Consider the following 23,716-nt stretch of genomic DNA (forward strand, 5'->3'; position numbering starts at 1 on the left):
TTGACTGAAGACAGAATACCCAAGTAACTGATCCAGGGCTCAAGAGGGTGTGGAATTATAAAAACGGGATGGCATGGAAGCAGCTGTTGTGTTACCACTTAAATGGAGCTGCTTATTGGACAAATGTGAAGAAGACTGCTTATCACTCAAAGTACAGCTTTTGGATCTATGTCAAATCAAAGAAGATTCATAAAGGCAATATGTGAACATCCCATTGCTAGCAGACGCTAGTACATACCAAATAAATTTAAAAATTCTTAGATAATTAAGCCTATTATCAATTGGCCTTTTCAGCTGCAGTAACAATCAGTTCTATTCAATAAATAAACCCCTAGAAACATATGAGAGACCCACACAGATGCTGGTTACAGACAAACTTTTTTAAAAAATCTATAACAGTGGTCAAATATTAGAAACACAGGATTCATTAAAACCACCTCCTCTTTTGTTCAAAACAATTGAGATAGTTTCAACCAAGCTACTTTGGTTCTAGTCTTTTCTATAAAACCCACTGTTGGGTACATCTCTCCTCCTTCCTACCTGTTTTCTAGATAAAGAAATGTACCTTCTGTGTTATCTCATGCAACCAACCTGAGCCTTTTCCCTTTTTTTTTTTAATTATTTTTATTTTTTTTAAAGATTTTATTTATTTATTTGACAGAGAGAGATCACAGGTAGGCAGGGAGGCAGCCAGAGAGAGAGGAAGGGAAGCAGGCTCCCCGCTGAGCAGAGAGCCAGATGCCGGGCTTGATCCCAGGACCCTTGGATCATGACCTGAGCCAAAAGCAGAGGCTTTAACCCACTGAGCCACCCAGGTGCCCCGCCTTTTCCCTTTGTATCTATGATCACTCTTACCAGTGGTTCCTTCTCTTGGTCTATGCTTGGATACTTCCGACTTGGGCTCAACAAAATAAGCAAATAAACAAAAAATCATACTCTTTGCTGGCCTTTAATTATTTTCTCCAATCACTCTTTGATTTTTCAATCACACTCCAATCACACTTTTGATTTTTCTTCCACATTGTGGCAATCTTTGAATCATGCCATAAGTGCTCACTATGTGCCAGGCCCAGGGATACCTAAAATCATAACATATGGTCCCTCATTTGAGTACCAGACTATCTATAGAAGCAAAAGTACAATGATGTATATAGTGCAATGATGGCCAAAGAAAGACTATGGTGAACTTTCCTCTATATCCATTACTTTACCATCTACTCTGTTTCTTCAGCTTCCTGAAAATAAACTTTTAAATAAAATTAATGATACCTTTCTAGCAAAATCCAAGGCATTTTTTCATTATTTATCCTCCCCGATCTCAGAAAAATCTGATGTAATTGCAACAGCATTCTAGAGTCTAGATTGATCACTGTCTCCTTTGCAAAATATTCTATTCTCTTTGATTTCAGGATTCTGTACTATCTTTGTTCTCTGGTCATATTTCAGGGCATGCCTCTCCTCTCTGTTTCTATCCCATCTTGTAACCTTAATTGAGCCTTTCATCCAAAACTGAACCTACATCTCTCTATTCTTCTCTATGTATCTTTTGGCAATTACTCAAAAAAAAAAAAAAAATCTGTCCCTGAAAGCTTCATTTATCAACTCAAAAGATGTCAAATTTCTCTGTTTCTTCAAAGTTCCATTCCCATAGCATTAACCATCTGCTAGGCAGTTCCTCTCATTCATCGATGTTTAAAATCAAATCAGTCACTTTTCTCCATTCCTGTCATTCCTTAGATATCCCAATTAAGTTGTCTAGAGCCAAAAATTTAGAATAAATATTAACTCTTGTCTCTTCCTTTCAACAAATGGCAAATCTTTTATTCTTTTTCACAATGCTTGTAACATCTAGTTTCTTATTTCTCTTCTTATTGCCACCACCCCAATCCTAGAATCTCAAAATACATCTACAGTAACATATAAGCAATCTGAGTCTAATCTTTCTCTGATTTAGTCAACTTTCCATGAGATTACCAAAATAATCTGTAAAATATCACTTAAATAGGTAGGAGCCAATCAGCTAGCTTCCTTCCTTTCTTCCTATCTTTATTGCATCATGTTGTCTATACACAGCCTAATTGCTAAATTTTCCCACTATAGTCCCTTCTTATCATCATACCAGATTTCTAACTATGCCTGAATATGAAACTTCTCATCAAATCAAGGCTTTGCTATCCATCTCCAAATTATCAATATCATTCTTATCTCTTTACCTTTAAAAATCATGTTGCTTCAACCTGAAATGCTTACCCCACTATTCTTGACAGATTTTTAATCCATGCTTAGCTTTCCTTCTTGCTAATTCCAGCTTCATACCTTTCTTTACCAACAGCAATTCAAATATTAACTGTCCTACAGATTTGCTTCCCTAGTATACACTTAAAGTACATTCTCAGAGTACCTTCAGAAGGTCAGGCATTATAAGACATCATTTAGCATGGAATACATCTATCCACAACAAATTAACATAGACTATCAGGCTGTTTCTCCTATGTAAATCTCACCTCTCTAACTCTATGTAAACTATAAGCTTATAGACCTATTAAAATGAGTGACTGCCATCTGCTTCCTACTGTGAAATACTAGCTGATTAACAGGGATTGATGAGTCATTGAAGTGGAGATAGATGAGGATTAATCACCTAGGGAATTTTTTAATTTATTATTTTTTCTTTTTTTTCCCATTTTATTTCTTTTCAATATTTTAGCATTCGTTGTTTATGCACCACACCCTGTTCTTCATGCAATACATGCCCTCCGAAATACCCATCACCAGGCTCACCCAGCCCTCCGCCCCCTTCTATGGCCGATATATACAATGGAGTATTATGCCTCATCAGAAAGGATGAATACCTAACTTTTGTACCAACATGGACAGGATTGGAAGAGATTATGCTGAGTGAAATAAGTCAAGCAGAAAGAGTCAATTTTCATATGGTTTCATTTCCTTGTGTAGCATAAGGAATAACACAGAAGACATCAGGAGATGGAGAAAAGTGAGTTGGGGGGAATTGGAGAAGGAGACAAACCACAAGAGACTGTGGACTCTGAGAATCACCTAGGGAATTTAAAAAGCCTTGATGCCTGGGTCCTACTTCACAGTTTCTAACTTAACTGATAAGGATTAAAGCCAAAACATCAAGAGTTTCAAGAGCTTCTCAGGCAATATTGAGAACCCCAGGCGAGTCCTTAGTGCAGAAAGAGTTTCCAATCCAGGAATGTCTTAATGGTAAAGGTTAAAAATGTTCTGGCGGGGTGCCTGGGTGGCTCAGTCATTAAGCATCTGCCTTCGGCTCAGGTCATGATCCCAGGGTCCTGGGATCGAACCCTGGCATCAGGCTCCCTACTCAGTGGGAAGCCTGCTTCTCTCTCTCCCAGTCCTGTTTGTGTTCCCTCTCTCACTGTGTTTCTGTCAAATAAATAAATAAAATCTTAAAAAAAAAAAAATGTTTTGGCATTCTCTGTCCCAAGCTTTGTTTGCCCAGAGCTTCAATATAAAGACCTGCCATGTGCTAGAGTGACCATGCTAAGTACTTTGGGAGTAGAAATATGTACACATCATTGTTCCTATGCTGATGAAGTTTAAATTTAATGTAGGAGACAATATACATATATGTAATTACTTTTACCTTAGCTATGATAAAACAGATACACAGACACAGACACACACACACACACACACACACACACACACATCCCTGACCAAATATTCCATCTTTACCTAAGTCTAAATTATCAAGAGTTTCAAATTTCGAGTACAGTGATTTATATTCTTTAATATCTATTTTGATGATTTATTTTTGTTACTTTTTTTTAAACCGATTCTATCACACTTGTACTCAAAACACTTTTTTTTTTTTTGTAGGTTAGAACTTAAAAGTACAGGAAAATCTACTGGAATAATCTAGAGTAAAAATATCATCACCCCTCATACTGAGCACTTTTAAGAATCTGGCATAGAGCCTAGGTTTAAAAGAGATAATTCATTTTTCAAATGATAAATTCAAACAACACTAAGTCAGCCTAGAAACAATAATGGCATAACTAGATAATTTCATATATAATCTTGTCCTATTACAGTGGTTATAATCATGGATGCTGTGAAATCTCAAAACAAAACAAAACAAAACAAAAAAACCCAAAAACAAAAACCAACAAAAAATGCTTCTGTATTAAAAGTCTGAAAATGGAGTTGCACAATATTAAAACTTCCAGCTTTGACTCATGCTGAAAATTATTTAGAAAGTGGCAACACTTCTGATCATTTGATTTAAAAGCAAAACCAACTCAATAGTAAAAGATAACCTCTCAGATTTAGTTCTAAACTATGCATTCTCTGATAAGTGAGCATATTCAGACACCAGGGCCAGTTTACAGAAAGATATTCTTTCTCAGTGTCAGCATTCCCATAATTTCTGAATATCATCTTACAGGTAAGAAAGTAGATTTCTATGATGGGAGGAAAGATACTAAGTTTTGAAGTTTCCAATAACTAGTCCCGTTCTAATCCTTAAGTGCTCCCCTTGATCTCTGATCTCTCCGAAAATCAACCCAGGCTCTCATTTGTAAATAAAATCGAGGTATGGGGCCAATGGAAAAACTGGATAAAACCAGATGGGCTAAGGAGATTATACACTAAGAACTGAGAAGGGGCAGAGAGCAGAAAGGAGAGCCCATGGGCACAGATGTGAAGAAGAGCCTGAGGACCTTGTTGTCAGAGACAAGAGGCATCTCTCACATATGACAGACATCTGAACTCTATTTGTGGATGAGAGATATTTGACAATGAGAGAAACAGAAAAAGAAAATTTCTAAAGCTTTTTCCTACAGAATGTTTGTTATTTTGCAGACTAAAGTAATATTTCCTTAAATCTGACAATGTTCAGCAAAATGGACATGTGATAGTTGAGCTTTTTTTTTTTTTTCAAAGATTTTATTTATATATTTGAGAGAGAGAGAGAGTGGCAGAGGAAGTGGGAGAAGCAGACTCCGCACTAAAATGGGAGCCCGAGGCTGGGCTCAATCCCAGGACTCAGGGATCATGACCTGAGCCAAAAGCAGACACTTAACTGGCTGAGCCTCCCAGGCGCCTCACCAGTTGAGCTTGTATAGAGTTAACACATAGGCATCATTTCTGATACATAATTTTTCTATAATAAGAGGTGTCCTAAACTAGCATCTTTAAAAAATCTCTCTTGGGATGCCTGGGTGGCTCAGCTGGTTAAGCATCCGCCTTCAGCTTGGGTCATGATCTCGGGGTCCTGGGATGAAGACCCAAGTCAGGCTCCCACTTTTCCCTCTCCCTCAGCTTGTATTCTCTCTCTCTCTAATGAATAAGTAAAATCTTTTTCAAAAATCCCACTCTCATATCACCTGGACAGGCTGGCCAAGAACTATGTTGGTTATTATATCATGTCCAAAAAAAAAGCATTCCTTGTATAAGGTTTGAGATAACTGAAATATTAATTTCTACAGAATGTATGAAAACTAAATTGCAAGGAAAAAATAAAGGAAAGCTAAAAGATGGTTAAAAAAAAACTATAAAGGAAATATATCACCATAAAAGATAAATGCTTTGAGAAAGCATTCCAGGGACCAATCAAAACCCTCCTCACTAGGGACAGGTTCACTACCGTGAGTGTGGTGATGGTTTTATAGTATATACATTTGTCAAAGCTTATAAAATTGTACACTTTAAAAGTATGCAATTTATTATATGGCGGTCACCCTAAAAAAGAAAGGGAGAAAACTTACATATGCATGAAAACAAACAGTGTACATTTGCAATTCAGAAAGAATACCAGTCTTCAACAGCACTTGAAAATTTGGAAGCTTTCATGTTGTTAAAACACATATACAAATATACTTCATCCACATTAGATGAAATCTGTAAAATTTAACATTTCAAATTACATAACAATTTATATTAGGGTAATGTAAATGAAATTAACTTTCAGGAGAGAAAAGATGGGGAAGAAGATGGCAGCATGAAGAATGATGGCTGTTGGTGGAGAAGGTGGGTTGGTATTTCCAAGGACTAAATATCCACCTGTGAATTTTTAAAAAGTGGTAGTTTTGTAAGAAGAAAAGGGATAGAACATTTATTCATCTATTGCTTCATTTATTCAACAAATACTCATTGAAGTCTTTTGATTGCTAAGAACTGCAGAGCATGGATCAGCCAAAGAGACACTGTCTCAATCCTAGGACCTTTATTAATTTATAGTGTGGCAGGGTACAAAGTTACCAATCAGGTTACTTCACAAATATTAAACTCTCCTATGCAATGTGATAAGGGAAAAAGTATACGAAAGTATCAAGATAGGTTTCCCTGGGAAGGTTTTCTTTGAGCTGGGATGTGCAGAATGAGTCATCCTTAACTATGTAAAAGAAGATAGCGTGTACTAAAGCCCTGGGGCACATAGAACATGGTACTTCTGAACAAATAAGACAGGACTGGTCCACTTAAGAGATATTTTGGAATTAAAAATCTACGGGACTTGGGCGCCTGGGTGGCTCAGTGGGTTAAGCCGCTGCCTTCGGCTCAGGTCATGATCTCAGGGTCCTGGGATCGAGTCCCGCATCGGGTTCTCTGCTCAGCAGGGAGCCTGCTTCCCTCTCTCTCTCTCTGCCTGCCTCTCTATCTACTTGTGATCTCTCTCTGTCAAATAAATAAATAAAATCTTTTAAAAAAAATCTACGGGACTTTGTAATAGTCTGTATTTGGAAGGAGAGAAAAATAACAAGAACGATACCAAGATTTCTGCAACGTGCAATGGGATACACATGCGGGGCTTTGACTGAGATAGGAAACACAGGAAGGAGGCCAGGCTGGGGGGTAATCTGTTCTGATTTCATGGTGCCTTGGCATTTTCAACCACAAATTCTGAACAGAACTGCACCAAAATTAAAAACATCTGTGTATCAAAGAACAAAATCAATGGAGTGAAAAGGAAACCTACAGAAAGGGAGAACACATTTGCAAAACAATATCTAATAAGGGGTTCATATCCAAATGGATAAAGAAGCTCACAACGCAACAACAACACAAACTGATTTAAAAGTGGACAAAGGACATGAATACACATTTCTCCAAGGAAGATAGATTAAAGGCCAACCACCATATGACAAGATGCTCAATATAACTAATTATTAGGTAAACGCTAATGGAAAGCACAAGGAGCCATCACCCTACATGCATTATGATGACTATGATAAAAAGGAAAAGAAAACAAGTGTTCACAAGGATATGGCTCAACTGGAACCCTTGTGCACTGCTGATGAAAATGTAAAAGGGTACAGTAGCTATGGAAAATAGTACAGAGGTTCCTCAAAAAATTAAAAGTAGAATTACCATATAATCCAACAATTCCATCTCTCGGTATATATCCAAAAGAACTGAAAAAGAGGTATTTCTATATTCATGTTCATAGCAGAATTGTTCACAATAGCCAGAAGGCAGAAGAAACCCATCTGTCTATCAATGGATGAAGGGATAAAGAAAATGTGGTATATACATATACTAGATATTTTCAGTCCTAAAAATGAAGGAAATTCTGACCCATGCTCCAACATGGATGAACCATGAAGACATTATGCTAAGTGAAATAAGTCAGTCACTAAGAAATACTATATGGTCCCACTTACATAAGGTACATAGAGTAGTTAAATTCATAGAAAAGAGAAGTAGAAGAGTGGTTGCCAGGATCTAGGGCAATAGGAAAATGAAGAATTGTGGTTTTGTAGATAACTTTTCAGTATTATACAATGAAAAAAATCTGGAGATTGGCTGCTCAACAATGTGGTGAATCAACTTAACACTACTGAATTATACACTTTAAAAAAAAGGTTAAAATGGTACACTTTATGTTATGTGTATTTTACCACAATTAAAAATTTTAATTAAGTATGCTGAAAAATTGCATTATACCTAACTAGCTAGTTATATAATTAACTGATCCATAGAGAGCTAACTAGCTGTGAACTGAAGATATAAACTTGAAAATCATACAAACCAATAATAATTTCATTATACTACTTTACAATCATCTCCTCCCTCCTCTTTAAAACCGGGGATGTTCAGTGACTCTGTAAGTATGAGGTGTTCTCATCCTGCCCTCCCTAGAGCCCCAGTATGACACAGGAGTCCACATTCATCTACCAAGAGAACACAACTCGGAAATCTGGAAGTAACTGCGGAGATACAGCTTTCATAGCTGTGCTTACTTACTGCCACAAGTAAAAACATCTCTATTTGTCTATGCACCTAAGTCCAGCAAATATTATAAATGACAAGCGCAGATACCGAGGAAAAACAGAAGATGACTTCTTTGAGCAAATATGCACTGATTCTAGAGATAAGTCCATTGTTTGCACATCAATATATAACCCTCTTGAACAATATTATTCTTCCTACCTTGTTTGCGCACATCCTCTACCGCAGCAACCAATTCTTCTTTGAGATCTTGGCTCTCCTTAGCGATCTGTTCACCCTTATCCAGGAAGTTTTGAGTGGCTTGCTCTACAGATGCTGCCAGTACATGGGCTTTCTTTGACCTCCCTTTCTTTTTACCAGATGGGCCTTTGTTGCTCGTGTTGACAAGGGTTGTCACCTTAAAGATGAAAGAAAAACTGTCAAACTAATCTGCACAATTGTCTAGAAAAAAACACATTATCATCTCATCATTTTAAAATAGTCCATGTTTGTTAATTCATGAATGCACATCCCATGACCTAATCTTAAGGAAAATGGGGAATTATATGGGTTAGCATATAAATAAACAGCCATTTATTTCATAGAGAAAAAAAAAAAAAAGTATGTGAATGAGTTGGAAGAGCAGACCCACTGGTAGTTTAGTTTCTAGTTCAATGGACGTTGTGCTTTCACAGGTTGGTAAGACATTGCACACCAGAGTAACCAGCTTTGCGGAAGCAAGAAAAGGAAAACCAATGTGGAGTTCTCTCCAAACAATTCAGGAGGACCAACACCCTGTCTGAGTCCCCAGAGTCAGGATAAAGGTAGAAGAACAGTTAATAAAATGTGGGTCATCAATGCCCATTACTTACAGGTCACTCACCAAGGACTTTTGAAGAGCTATGCTACTTCTGAATTCATCTTATAAAAACAAAATGGTAAATTTGATCTGAGGGAACCGAATAATTCAGTCTCAACATTTGGTTAACCAGCTAAAATTTCCAGACTTGAAATTAGATTTTCATGCCACTCCTTTTCCAAGTATCATGATTTGTATACATATCTCAACTGCCAAACTTCTTTCAGTACTATAAGAGTTATTTAATTTGCTAACAAAGCTGTTAGTATCTTTGAAACAACTTACCTCCTATAGATTTCTGATCCTTTCTTTTCTACCAGTGAAAAGTTTGGGGGGGGGTGAAAAAAAAAAAGAACTGGTTTCGTAGTCTGTTCAGCAAACGTTGTGAGTCACTGTGGCCTCCATATTTTTCATCGGCTTCCTACGAATGTGGATGCTGCAGCTTATTTTCTTTAACATTTACCCTGATTAGCAGACCCTGGATTTTTTACTGGAGATTATCAAGAAAACTAGTCCACACGAAAGTTACAAATGCTGTTGTTGCTGCTATTTTATCCAAAATCCAAGAGCAAAGTGATTAGTCAAAGTCACAATTAATGTCCAGTCAGTTTATAGGGCAAGCGATAACACCAGAGGGAAAAAGTCTTGAATAAATATGCACTAAGATGATGAATGCAAACAGAAACGATACTTAAGAGGTGGTGAATGTAACACTGGGAACTGTCAGACTTAGCTCTCTTTTGACTGCTACATAATTAGACGCAGTGAATTAAAGAAAGACTCTATAAAGACATTTAAGTACAAACACTAGACCAAAAAAAAAAAAAAAAAAAAAAGGAAGGTAACATCATTAAGAATAAGACTGTCAGGTAACGATAGCTGTAAAATGTGTATGCAGTCCATAACACATTAGTCTTTTCAGTTCCACCCACAATGAGGCAACCATCAGAAGAAAGACAGCCTGTCACAAAAGTTACTTTCCTAAGGTATAAGAGTGTTCTTTTTGTTTTGTTGTTTTTTTTTTTTTTTAGGATTTTATTTTTTTGACAGAGAGTACAAGCAGGAGAGTGGTAGGCAGAGGGAGAGGGAGCAGCATGTAGGGCTGGATCCCTGGACCCTAAGATCATGACCTAAGCCAAAGGCAGATGCTTAATCAGTCTGAGCCATCCAGGCATCCCAAGAGTGTTCTCTTTAATAAGGATATACTTTAACACATTAACACACTACTCTTCTAGAACCTCAACTCCCCCAAAGAGCCAATACCTGGAAATAAGCACAAAAGCCCCCTAAGCAAATACTGCAAACATCTCAAAAATCTTGATTTATGCTAGGCTCATTATCAGAGGCAAATACTCCTATTCTCACTGATATCCCATTGATTCTCATTGTATATGCAATTCTGAGAAGTCCTGTGATCTAATTTTTTTCAGTCTTCTCCAATTAGAAACAACAGAGAGGGCAAGGAGTTGTTAACTTAGGGTATATTGACCTCTTGGGGGTATAGAAGTTGATAGTGAATATGTTAAAATAGCAAAATGACTAAGTCATCCATTCATTTTCTGTAAAGGTAAACATTTCAATTCTGTTATCTCATGCTGCATTACTATATAAAAACAGCTTAGGTGTGCTTATAATAATGAGTTAGTATAAAGTGTTACTTATGTGAGAAAAAAAAAAGCCATGGCATATTACAGAAGTTCCTAAGAAATATGTGATTACATCAAAATGAAGCAAATCAGTTCAGTCCTCTTTTACTCAGAGCTCTCATTTATTCATGAGTGGAAGATCATAATGGCATGAAAGAGAAAAAGAGAGGAAAAGTGATAGATAAATGCTGAGGTCTTAATCAGTTTGAGATAAATGCTCAGGTCTTAATCAGTTTAGAATAAAGAAACAGTTGTCAACCCTCCCCATTGGTATTCAGTGTTTTATTAGAGGACAACGTCAACAAATTGGATTTTAAAAAAAGAGAAATAAATGTTAGAAAGGCAAATAGCAAATTATGCTATTACCTATACAGAATACAACCGTATCAATAAAATACAAAAGAATTCAAAGACAAACTATTAGAATTATAAGAGCAAAGAACAAGGTAGCTAGATACTAGATAGACAATAAAAAAAAAAATCTGACATATACATCACTAACCAGTAAAAAAAAAAAAAAAGAAATGTAGTTTTAGGGGCACCTGGTTGGCTCAGTCAGTTAAGTGTCTGACTCTTGGTTTTGGTTCACGTCATGATTGGTGGTGGGATGGGTCCCGAGGTAGGCTCTGCATTTAGCAGGGAGTCAGCTTGAAAATTTTCTCATTCTACCCACCCCACCCCATTTGCACACATTCTCTCTCTCTCAAATAAATACATCTCTGGGATGCCTGGGTGGCTCAGTGGGTTAACATCTTTGCCTTCGGCTCAGGTCATGATCTCAGGGTCCTGGGATTGAGTCCCACATCGGGCTCTCTGCTCAGCAGGGAGCCTGCTTCCTTCTCTCTCTCTGCCTGCCTCTCTGTCTACTTGTGATTTCTCTCTATCAAATAAATTTAAAATCTTAAAAAAAATAAATACATCTCTTTAAAAATGTAGTTTTAAATATCTTATTCACACTAATCATAAATTTATGTTATCAGAGATAACCATAACAGAAAACATAGATGGGGGAAAAAAGATAAAAATTTTAATGAAGAACATAAAGCGTAACTTCAATAATAGTGAGACATACCATATTCTTAGATGGGAAGACAAAAATGTTAAGATGTCATTTCTTCTCATATTATTCTACAAGTAGCATTCCAGATAGTCATACAATCAGCAAGAAAGCCAAGACAATTTCTCTTCATTCAGTTCATTTCCCTTTCCAGTTGCAAAGTTAAAAGGCTTTCAGTAAATTAGGGAAATGTTATTTAGGTTTATTGCTCACTTTTTGGCCAGTATATTTTAGTCAAGCCACACTACACAACTCTCCAATTCAATTCCACTCTCCTGCTAGCTGAGCACACCCTCCTACCCTCCAGTAAGAATCTACGGCACTCTACACTATTAAACATTTTCCTTTTCTCCCACTTGAAGCTATCATTTTCACCTTGACATTATATATTTTTATTCTTCTTGACCTATGCCTATATTTTCAACTTAAAATTGTGAAAGTTCTTTTTTTTTTTTTTTTTTTAAAGATTTATTTATTTGACAGATAGAGATTACAAGTAGGCAGAGAGGCAGGCAGAGAGAGAGGAGGAAGCAGGCTCCCAGCTAAGCAGAGAGCCCGATGCGGGGCTCGATCCCAGCACCCCGGGATCATGACCTGAGCTGAAGGCAGAGGCTTTAACCCGCTGAGCCACCCAGGCGCCCCTAAAATTGTGAAAGTTAAAGCCCATCTATGCCGGTTCTATTCTGGTATTTTACAGATGAAGAAATTAGGCTTAAAGATGCATCATAGGTAGAAAAAATAGCTTCCTTAAAATCATATGATTCAAGAAAAACTAAAGGCTAAATTATTCCTGTGTCTAATATTATATCATTAGAACTTTAGAATTCAGTAGTTTCTTCTAGTTTTACTGTCTAACTGAATGAGAGGCTGTTAAAGGACAAAATAATCTTAAAATATATTTATTCTTCATATATTTCTTGATATTATCTATATGTGTTATTTGTATCCTACTGTTGTCTTTACATTCAATGGCATTATTTAGATATCTTAGTGTAAGAATGTACTTATCAATGTTAGGGAAACATTAACCAACAGTTTTATCCTACCTTTCTGCAATGCCTTATAACATCTGATGTATTTAAAGGTCTCAAGTTGAATAAACAAATCAGGGATTTTTGTACCAGTTGAGTGTAAAGGATGGACAAAAGTGTCCTAAATTTGTTGTTAACTAACAGAATGGTAGAGCTGAGGGTTTCTATAAAAACGGTATTCTTCTCCAAGTAAAATGAAGAAGAATAAAGGACTGAGATATACTTAAGAACAAAAATCAGAGTTTTTACTGAAGACAACCACTATTTAGTCTCACAGATACATCCACCACCTCCTCAGTAAGCTAGGGTGTATCCAAACTATCAATGCTCAGCAATAGCACAGGTGGCTTCAAAGTAAGAACATAATGGAATCCATGACTGGATGCCTTAGAGAAGGCAAAGCAGCAGGGACATATTCTGATCAAAAGGTAGTAGTCACAGAGGCAGCTCAGTGACCTCTGAGCCTACAGGTATCTGTGCCTAAGATTCAATATTCAGACTGACACTGGGTCTTGGGCATATAGTACTTACAGACTATTAAGTATCCAGGGCAGTCTTTTAAGAGATGGCTATTCTGTGGAAATTTCTGGTAGAATGTTATGCCTCCTCCTACCCCAAACAGGCACTCTCTTATGCCCACATCAATTTTCACCCAAGTCCAGAGTCATATAAGATCCAAATCTCTTCTTTCCTTTCTAACAACTTGCGAGTACATCTTTTTGTGCAGTAGGAGAAAGAAAGAATGAAAGGAAGAAGAAAAAAGAAAAGGAAGAAAAAGAAAAAAGAGAGGAAGGAAAAGAAAAGGAAGGAAGAAAAGAAAAGAGAGAAGAAAAGGAAGGGAAGGGCAAAGAAGGGAGAAGGGAAGAGGAGCATAGGGAAGGGAAGGGAAGAAAAGAGAAGGAAATAAGGGAAAAGAAGAGAAAAAAGTTCTATCAAGCAACAGAGACTAGGAGTAATAGCAAGAATATTGACCGATGCAGAATTGGAGTGATGTTTCCAAGGCAGTAAGGAGACCAGATCTACTTGGTAAAAAGGCTGTATATGAATGATACAGAAAGTAAAGTTAGACAGATGTGGTGGAACAAACTTTGATCAATGCCAAGCAAAGAGTTGAGATTTTATTAGTCACTGCCAATTTTTTGAGCATATATTTAAAGTGTTCATTTTTCTCTTTCTATTCATTTCTCAGCCCACTAAATTTTGGTTTTATTCCCATACCTCCTGTAGCAAAGTTCTCTTAAACTAATCTCTCACTAAGGTAATCAATAAGTTGCCAAAATCTAATTATTTTTTATCACATCATACCACTCTGACACATTTAGTGCTATTGACTCAACTTTCTTTCCTTCTGGAAATGTCTCTTGGCTAACTCTCTAAGCAGTACTCGTCTCCAAACTCCCGTAGCTTTAAAAAGGACACTATCATCAAACTTACATCTCTCTGTACCTATCTTCGTCTCCCTCCCCCCTATGCTAGGAAAGGCATTCTGCTACCATCATTCCTTTAACTGTTCTTCTGAACACATCCTGCAGAGCCCTGTTTAACTAGGTCAACTTCTCTCTAAATCTTTCACATGCCCCTTTCTGTAGGCTTTTCAACCTTAGTTTAGAAGGATACTAACTATTCTCTCGTTCTACCTCCTATATTTCTTCAATTTCTTCAATTGAGTACTCATTTGAGTAAGGAAGAAATCCTTTAGCTCATAGGTAAGGGTATAGTGGTCAAAGGTCCTACAGTCTTGACATAATGATGGTCCCAATGGACTTGGGCTGAAGGAAAACATTAGCAATAGCCAGAGGATGGACACCACTGTTTTCAAATGCACTGAAGGTATGATCTGAGTATAAAACCATCAGAGCCAGGCTGGTATTAGACTGGCTAATCAACATATAATGTCTTAAAATTCCCCCCTCCATTCCTGAGTAACAGCAATAAAACTGTGTCCAAGATCACTTCATTCTTTACTTTTTCTTGCAATATGTTTTATTGTAAGATTTGTTTATCTGACTATGTCCCATCATGATCTCTACTTGATCAGTTCTCCGCTTCCACAATCTAAACGCTCAATAGACATGGAATACTTCTTTTTTTCCCAAAACAGTAAGCCACAGTCAGGGCACCAAGATACTTTGTCGCAGCAACTCTGTCACATCTGCCAAGAACAAGCAACAGAGCAGTTGATCTAAGCCTTCCCCACGGGGCAGTCAATTGAAGGTGAACTCTGGAGACATCAAGTGCCACCTGAGGCTAGTTAGAAATTAGAATTTTAGGCCCCACTCCAAACCTACTAAAAGAGAATCTGGATTTAACAAGATCCCTAGATAATTTATATGCACAATAAAATCTGAGAAACACTGAATTTTAAGACGATAATTCTCAGACTTGATCATGCCTAAAAATCACCAACACGCCTGATAGAAGACAAACATAAATCTTACAGTGTTTCTGCTCAGTAGGTCTGGGCTAGGGAATTTTGCATAAATCACACGAAATTATGATATACATATGGATTATGGATCTTACTTTCAGAAACAGTAGTCTAGTAGAAGTGAAAAAAAGAAAGTAAAAGAGGTGAAGCAATGATTTTCTAACAGGTGACCTATCTCTCCTATTTTGGGTGTCATGGCATACCACTAGTCTTCAAAAATAGCTTATTGATGAATTAACCAACTGACTCTTGGCTGGAAAGCAACCTCCTCTACTGTGCAATCACAAAGACTTGGAAAAGTAAGATTACAGATGTGGATGCTATGAATCAATTGCGGGAACTCTCCAGAAAAACAATAAAACTGAACCAAGAGCTGGAAATAAAAATGGCAACATCAGCATTGTTTTGCTGGACTCGTGTACTTTGCAGATGTGAGTAGTAAGTCTTTGTGAATTCTACTGTTGTGTTTCTCTGAAGTACTTCATTCATCATAATTTCCCAGTTACAGTAAGAGATGGCTGTGATGACTGCTGCAGCTTAAAAAAAGCAAGAGTTTTCTGAGGCAAAATATTTGAAAACAAAATGATCAAAAACAAGTTATTTATTCCAGGAACAACTAAAAATAAACAAAAATTCCCAAAAGAAGAAAACCTGTCTGACTTAAGATAGAAGAAAGTTAAACGGCAATATATTTGTTGTTGTTTTTTTAATAGAATTAGTTGTATTTATTTATTTTTAAAGATTTTATTTATTTATTTGACAGAGAGAAAGAGATCACAAGTAGGCAGAGAGGAGGAAGCAGGCTCCCCGCTGAGTAGAGAGCCAGATGCGGGGCTCGATCCCAGGATCCTGAGATCATGACCAGAACTGAAGGCAGAGGCTTAACCCACTGAGCCACCCAGGCGCCCCTAAAATGACAATATATTTGAGAAGATGAAGCTTCTCAGAGAAATCTTACATCAGGTTTTAAGAACTGCCAACTAGTCAAATTACATTTTCTTTGAATTATTCATTGATAACCTTGTTTATTCATTTAACAATTAGAGAGCAAGCATAAATATGGCCTATGCTTTTCCTTATAAAATATATGAAAAAGATATAGGCTCACCTAGTAATATACTCTACTAGAAGTTATTTCCTATCATAGAATCTCCATGATATTTAAAGTATTTGGATGTTGTGCACATTGGACAGAAAGGAAGCCCAGCGAAGTGAGGCTAGTTCTGGAGGAAAAGACTTTGATAATACAAATTTACTGTAATTTCATAATAACGAAAGTAAGATCTCCATGTGTCAGAAACTATTACACTAGGACTTCTTGTTGAACTGGTCTTTCTTCCCCAACACAACTCCACACCCCATTTTAGACAAAAGGAATTAATTTTAAAAATAAATAAATAAAGGAATTAATCAAAATTAATCATAATATGCACAGTTGTTGATAATTCCACAGGCTCAAAAGTCAGAATCAGAGATGACAGTCTTAATAATACACTAGTAATTTATTCTAGTCTTAGACTTGTTCTGTCTCTTTGCCTTTGAAATTTCCTCACCTTATCTGATATTGACAATGTAGAATTCAGATACCTGTTCACTGATACTGAGACCTGGAAACAAGCACCCTTAAACTTTGAAATAAGGATTTATTATTTAACCTGAAATAGACCTGAACTACTAGCAGTTACTTATTCCTATAAAGAAAGCCTATGTATAATATACTCCATTTAAATTATTATTTTTTGTAGACTCACTTTTTTTTCTTTTTTCAGAGAGAAAGAGCACACATGTGCAGCAGGGGAGGGACAAAGGGATAGGGAGAAAGAGAATCTCAAGCAGGCTCCATGCTCAGCTGGGCTGAAGCTCACAACCCTGAAGCATGACCTGAGACAAATTAACAGTCAGATGCTCAACCAACTGAGCCACGCAGACACCCTGCATCACCCTCAATTTTTATTTATTTATTTTAAAAAATATTTTATTTATTTATTTAACAGAGAGAGAGAGATGGAGCACACAAGCAGGGGGAATGGCAGGCTGAGGGAGAGGGAAAAGCAGACTCCCCATTGAACAGGGACCCCAATGCAGAGCTCGATCCCAGGACCCTGGGATCATGACCGGAGCTGAAGGCAGAGGCTTTAACCTACTGGGCCACCCAGGCGCCCCCTTCTAGTACTTTATATATCCTGTAAAGTGTCATAGTTTTGCCTAAATATAGTATTGTGCTGATTGTAAGATAAGCCTTTTTCTTCATATTTTTCCATATCTGAAATAAGGATGTCTTACAATCTATGTCATTTCAAAGATGTATTTCATAGTATTTTATTTTTTTTCTCAGAGGCACTTAAATATGTATCTTTTAATTTATGGCATCTTAGATTTGATAAAACAAATAATCACAAGATCAAATTTATTTTAAGGATCTACTTACAACCTGGGTTTTCCTAGAATCTGCACGACTTTCAATATCTACTTACAGCCAATGAAAAATGAAATTCAAAATTAAGACACTGAAACAACACCAGACATTCACTGAAAGAGCATCACTTAGAGTTGAAGATTCAGTGAGTAAGAAGGCATTTCTGTTCTTAAAAGTCCTAAATGTTTTAACCATCCTTGTCCATCTGAGGAAATCCCATGCTGTTTGAATGTGACTAAAAATAAAAGAATGACTAAACTGTGTCCATGATTCACAACTTTGCATTTACGAAGGTTAAAATAAAATGAAACAAAATAAAACTAAAGACTGTTCAAAGACAGTGTAGAAACAAATCTGAAAGCAAAAGAAATGAAAAGTATTTTTCACCCAATGCAGTTAGCTAACAGCTGACCCAATTTCCATTCTCCCTAAAGCCATCAAGTCTTTTCACTTCAGTCTTTGATTGACAAAGACACCTGATTCTGGGGCACCTGGGTAACTCAGTCGGCTAAGCATCCAACTTTTGGTTTGGCTCAGGTCATGGTCTCATGGGCCATGGACTGAGCCCATCAGGCTTCTCACTTGGCAGGCTGTCTGTTGAAGATTCTCTCTCTTAGTCCCTCCCCCCGCCACTCATTCTCTCTATTTCTCTAAAACAGAATAAATCTTAAAAAAAACAAAACAAAAACAAAACTAAAGGCACTTGATTACATATTTTCCTTTTTAAAGATTAGAAGACTGTAATAATGTACACACTCTACAGGGAATAATGGATAATCAGTGAGATGCAAGAAAAATATCAGAACTTTACATCAGTGTTTTTTAAAGATTTGTTTATTTATCTGTCAGAGAGAGAGAGCGAGCACAAGCGGGGAGAGCAGCAGGCAGAAAAGGCAAAGGGAGAAGCAGGCTCCCGGCTAAGCAAAAAGCCCCATGCGGATTCCATCCCAGGACCCTGGGATCATGACCTGGGTCAAAGGCAGACAATTAACTGACTGAGCCACCCAGGCATCCCTACATTGTTTTGGTTTTGTTTTGTTTTGTTTTAAATCTAAAAATATTTTTTTAAATTAAGTCAGATTAATGTTTCATATAAGGATTTACACTGACACAATCACCCAGCCATATGTCAGATGGTCCTGAGCCACATATGAGCTATATTGAGGGAAGTGTGAAGGTTCATAAACCCAAGGAATTGGCAGTAGTGCCCTTACACCTCGATATATGCCTGGTTAAGTGGATTTGAGGGTTAGATTAACTGATTTTCACACACACACATACACACACACACACACACTCTCTCTCTCTCATGAAATGGACCACAGACTTAAAAATACTTGCAAAAAAAACCAGAGCTTGAAGATAATACTAAATATGCAAGCACAAGTGAACTATAAGAAAATACAGAGCTGACCCTCCCCCTACTCTTCTTTTTTTTTTTTTAAGATTTTATTTATTTATTTGACAGAGAAAGAGAGATCACAGGCAGGCAGAAAGAGAGAGAGAGAGAGGGAAGCAGGCTCCCTGCTGAGCAGGGGGCCTGACGCGGGGCTCGATGCAGGGCTTGATCCCAGGACCCTGAGATCATGACCTGAGCCAAAGGCAGAGACTCAACCCACTGAGCCACCCAGGCACCCCTCTCCCCTTACTCTTAATACTAGCTCTTTGCTGGCTACATAGGAGGCTGAAGAAAAGACAATTTCCTCAGAGTCATGAGTTGAATTACGTATTTACATCAATCATTACTATTGGTGAATCTCATCCCAGTTTCCCTGAGATATTAGCTAATGATGTTCTAAGGCAACTATGATTTGCAGAACTTTAAAAAAGTTAAGCCTACAGAATATTTAGCATTTGATTTATATTTTGTATTTATTATTTTTATTATGGTTAATAGGGAAGACTGTTGGGTGCTACCAAACCTATTTCTTTTTCCTCTGGTCACAAGATAACACTACTTCACAATTTCCCTTGGAATTGATGTGGTCAGTTGAATTCTAGCCAACAGAATGTGAGAAAAGCTAGCGGTGCATGCTTTTCTCCATCTGCTTTGTTAAAATTCTCCTCCATGTTTATTCACCCAAGAGGACAATTTTGCAAACCAGGTTTTGAAGAAGATAAAGCCACAGATAGAAGGAGCCAAAAAGAATCTAAGTTTTCCCTTGGAGGAGAGTGATCCATGAATCAGAAATACTCACTTGGATGTTATACAATAAGAAGAAAACGTCTATTGTGTTAAGCCTCTGAGATTTTGAGGTTTATTTGTTATAGCAGCTAATATTAACTACATCACTGTATTATTTATAGTTAAAATATTGTTTTTAAAAGTTTACATTATTATTTTCAAAATATCTATGATTATGGATATTTTATAATGTATTTAATATATTAGTCCAGGAATGCACATTCATTTAGAAAAATAAGTAGCATACACTATACATATATGTACACACAAATACATACAAATATGTACATATATATTTTGCTGTTTGCGGGTCTATTTGACATTTGGTAGACAAAGCTTTGGTGCCAGTCTTCTGCTTTTCATGCAGTTTTTCACATACTTCCTTCTATGAACTGTGGGATACAAGTTCCATTTTCCACATGAGAAAGTTTAAAAGAGCCAAGTTCTTTTTCTTCTACAGTTCTGAGAAGCCATTCTTCCTAACAATTCAATAACCTAAGAATAATATGACTGCCACTTAATGGTATATTTCTCACAGAAACAAACAACGTAGAGATTAAAATCACAAATCTAAAGTGTTACAAGTCAGCTTACAAAGTTTTTCTCAGGTTAAGATCCAACTACTGAATCAAAGAATTATTAAATATGAAATTTCAAGGAAGCCAGTTAATGCCTTTAAAAAACTGGGACATTAGCATAGATACTGTTAAATAAGTCTATAGATGCAGGAACACATAATCCTTAGTTACGTAACCTACCGGGTTTACAAGGACTCTCTTTAAATGCTCCCTGTTGACTTTACAACCTTTACCCTTACCTGACTTGAGAAGGAGGCAGGTAGGATTCTGTGACCTGGAAGAACTTCAGCTGATTCTTTCTTTTAGCTCTTCAAGAGATAAACTGCATTTGGTGGTGAGCAACTGGAATACATTTTTTTTTTTAATTTTTTTTTTTTTAAGATTTTTTTTTATTTATTTATTTGACAGAGAGAGATCATAAGTAGGCGGAGAGGCAGGCAGAGAGAGTGAGAGGGAAGCAGGCTCCCTGCCGAGCAGAGAGCCCGATGTGGGACTCGATCCCAGGACCCTGAGATCATGACCTGAGCCGAAGGCAGCGGCTTAAACCACTGAGCCACCCAGGCGCCCCTGGAATACACTTTTAAGACAAATATTTTTCCTCCTCCTTTTCAATTTGAAATCACTTGCAGGAGTTACTATCAAAGGCTTGAAGATACCCCAAATGTCAGGATATTTCCCTCAATACTTCCTGCCTCAATGCACCTCACTGACTATCAGCCAGTTTTTCTACCTACTAAAATTTTTACCAAGCTCCCGCAAATGACACATCTTCTATTTCTATCACTCACACGCATCTTAAATTATCTCTTTCTTTCAGACCAAAATGATAAGTAAAACCCATGGTATAACTGAACACACAACACTCCCGCACAGACAAGTCTGGTGGTTAAACACAGCTACCAGACCTCCCACTGTCAGTGAGCCCACACAATGGATGTCTTGGGGGAGTATCAATCAGCTTGAATACTACTAGGTACAGAAAAACACACTAATGAGTTCAAGGAATCAGAAAAAGTTATTCAAAAATAGATCAACCAGGCACAGAAAACACTGGAGACAACAAGAAAGATAACAGCACTCCTGGGCTCAACACTTCTAATAAGGAAGTCTAAAAGCATCAATGAACTCAAAGTTGCAACACAGGTGATTTGATTACTTTGTGAGCATATTCTATCTACTCTTATTTTGTTTGCTAAAGTTAATTATTTCCTCCTAAATCAACTTTCAAAATTAATAATACCAAAACAAAGAAACATTGCAATAACCTAAACAAAACAAAACAAAACAAAAACCCAAATTCTAACATGGACAGGAGATTTTAGCATAAATCATGTTGATCTTCAACAAACAATAAAAAAGAGGAAAATCAAATGATCAGCCTATTTAGAAGCAATCATACGTGGTATTAATTTCTTTATTTTCACTTAATACTTTAAACATATTTAAAGAAATGTCTCCAGCAGGAAAAGTAGGGATATTAACCTCATCTTATGAAATAAAAATGATTTGTACATTTTCTTAAACTTTTTGTAGTAGCCATTAAATTTACCCAAACTTTTCTCCTCTCCTGTTTCCTTGTGTGTGTGCATGCACACACACACACACACACACACACACACACACACACACACACAGAAAATAAAATATGGACTAGAATTCCTATCATGCTACCTTGACTTTTATAGTTTTATCATGTGACGTGTTTTTAAAATACTGTGCCAAATTCCAGATCCTGGTAACTTTGGTATATTTAAAACATAAATTTCAAGCCATCTTTTATAAATACTGATGAGAAGCTTCAGATTCTTGGTAAACCAAAAAATATAATAATTGGAATCAATACTAAAATGAAAAAAATACATAAGCCATTAGTTTTTCTTGGAACAGACCCAACATTACTGGCCTTGTATAAAGGGAATGATATATCCAAGCCACTGGAGGATACATTTAAAACGAAACCTACTGAGTTCGGGGGGGGGAGGGGGGACCTGTTTCCTCACTAGCATATTTAAAAAGTTTCTTCCAAAAACAAAAAGCAAAAGAATCCCACCAAAATCCAATTTTTTTCTGTTGAGTAGTTTCTAGAATCACAACAGAGCATGATTAAGAATGCCACCTTGTTCTTTCTTAACAGAACCCTAAATAAGTCCTCTCCAGATATGCCCAGCTTCTTACTCACATAGCATATGTCAGTAAAAAGGAGGAAATGAAAGCATCGTCCTTATGATTCAGAAGAGGACACTGAAGCTCTGAGAAATATGTCTGCCAGAGGTCACAAAGCCCATTGAAGAAGAATAATTCTGGTTTTAATTTGTCTGACACTAGCACTTATTACCCTAAAATAGTATTCAACACATATCTGCCTCATTTTATATACAGTATACATTTCTAAAAACAAAATCCACTGTATTTTATAGCTGTAAATAAACGTGGCTACACAATTTCATTATGGTAAGCATGACATACCCTTTTAAAAAAAACGTTCTCTGGTTTTTCAAATAAATAATTATACCCTCTAATGACTTTTTTTGATTTCCACATGTATTTGTTATTATTCTCCCATTAAACTAAAAACCACTAGCAAAATGCCAATGGCTCGAGGAAAAAAAAACACTGACATTTTACTGTTGGGTCATCTCTTCATGGATAGAATGCCAGCCTTCCACTTGAATGCACTGCCACATTGACTAGCTCCATTTCTTAAGATTACCGCTAAAAGGCTTCAAGGTTCTAGGGAATTGCTGATTAAATAATGGGGAAAATGAGCAGGATGTAATTATCCTGTCAAGATTCTTCTTGTAAACCTTTATTTGGACAATTCACAAAAACGAAAGCAGCTCATTTCTCTTTAAAGACTGTATTAGTAAGGATTCTTTCATGCAACTCCCCCCTCCCACAAAAAGACTGTATTCGTGTTTTTGAAACTGCAGAATGGTGTCTAAAGGATCAGTACCAAAGGAATATTGCAGAATGAAATGTCATCAAAACGCAGTGGCATGGGGAAAGCATATTAAGTTTTGGAGCCTGCCATTTCTTAATTGGGTGAGAAATCACTGAATCTGAGGCTCAAGTTTCTTATTTTTAAAATTGAGGGTAATAATGTTGACCTCATAGAAATGTGGTGAGAGTTAAGTATGATAGCTTATTTGAGGTACTTAGTAACAAAGGAGATGCTCCAAAAAGTAACAGTGAACACACAACCATGTGCAGAAAGTCTTGGATGTGACGTCAGAATACTGGAACTTGAGCCCCAGACCAATCACTTATTAGCTTCTAATACTGAGGTAAATTAATTTCTTTGGACCTCTTTTTTTCAGCTCTAA

At 36.8% G+C, this 23,716-nt stretch overlaps 1 protein-coding gene across 3 annotated transcripts in view; it reads right to left on the bottom strand.

The window, feature by feature from the left end:
• Positions 1–23,716, bottom strand: part of CTNNA2 (catenin alpha 2) — a 1,143,090-nt gene that overhangs the window by 900,748 nt on the left and 218,626 nt on the right. For all 3 annotated transcript variants that reach the window (XM_045979218.1, XM_045979219.1, XM_045979220.1), the window contains exon 3: positions 8,416–8,611. In XM_045979218.1, coding sequence (XP_045835174.1) covers positions 8,416–8,611 — 196 coding nt within the window. The remainder of the gene's footprint in view (positions 1–8,415; positions 8,612–23,716) is intronic.

This window comes from Meles meles, chromosome 15 (assembly GCF_922984935.1).
Source record: "Meles meles chromosome 15, mMelMel3.1 paternal haplotype, whole genome shotgun sequence".
NCBI lineage: Eukaryota > Metazoa > Chordata > Mammalia > Carnivora > Mustelidae > Meles > Meles meles.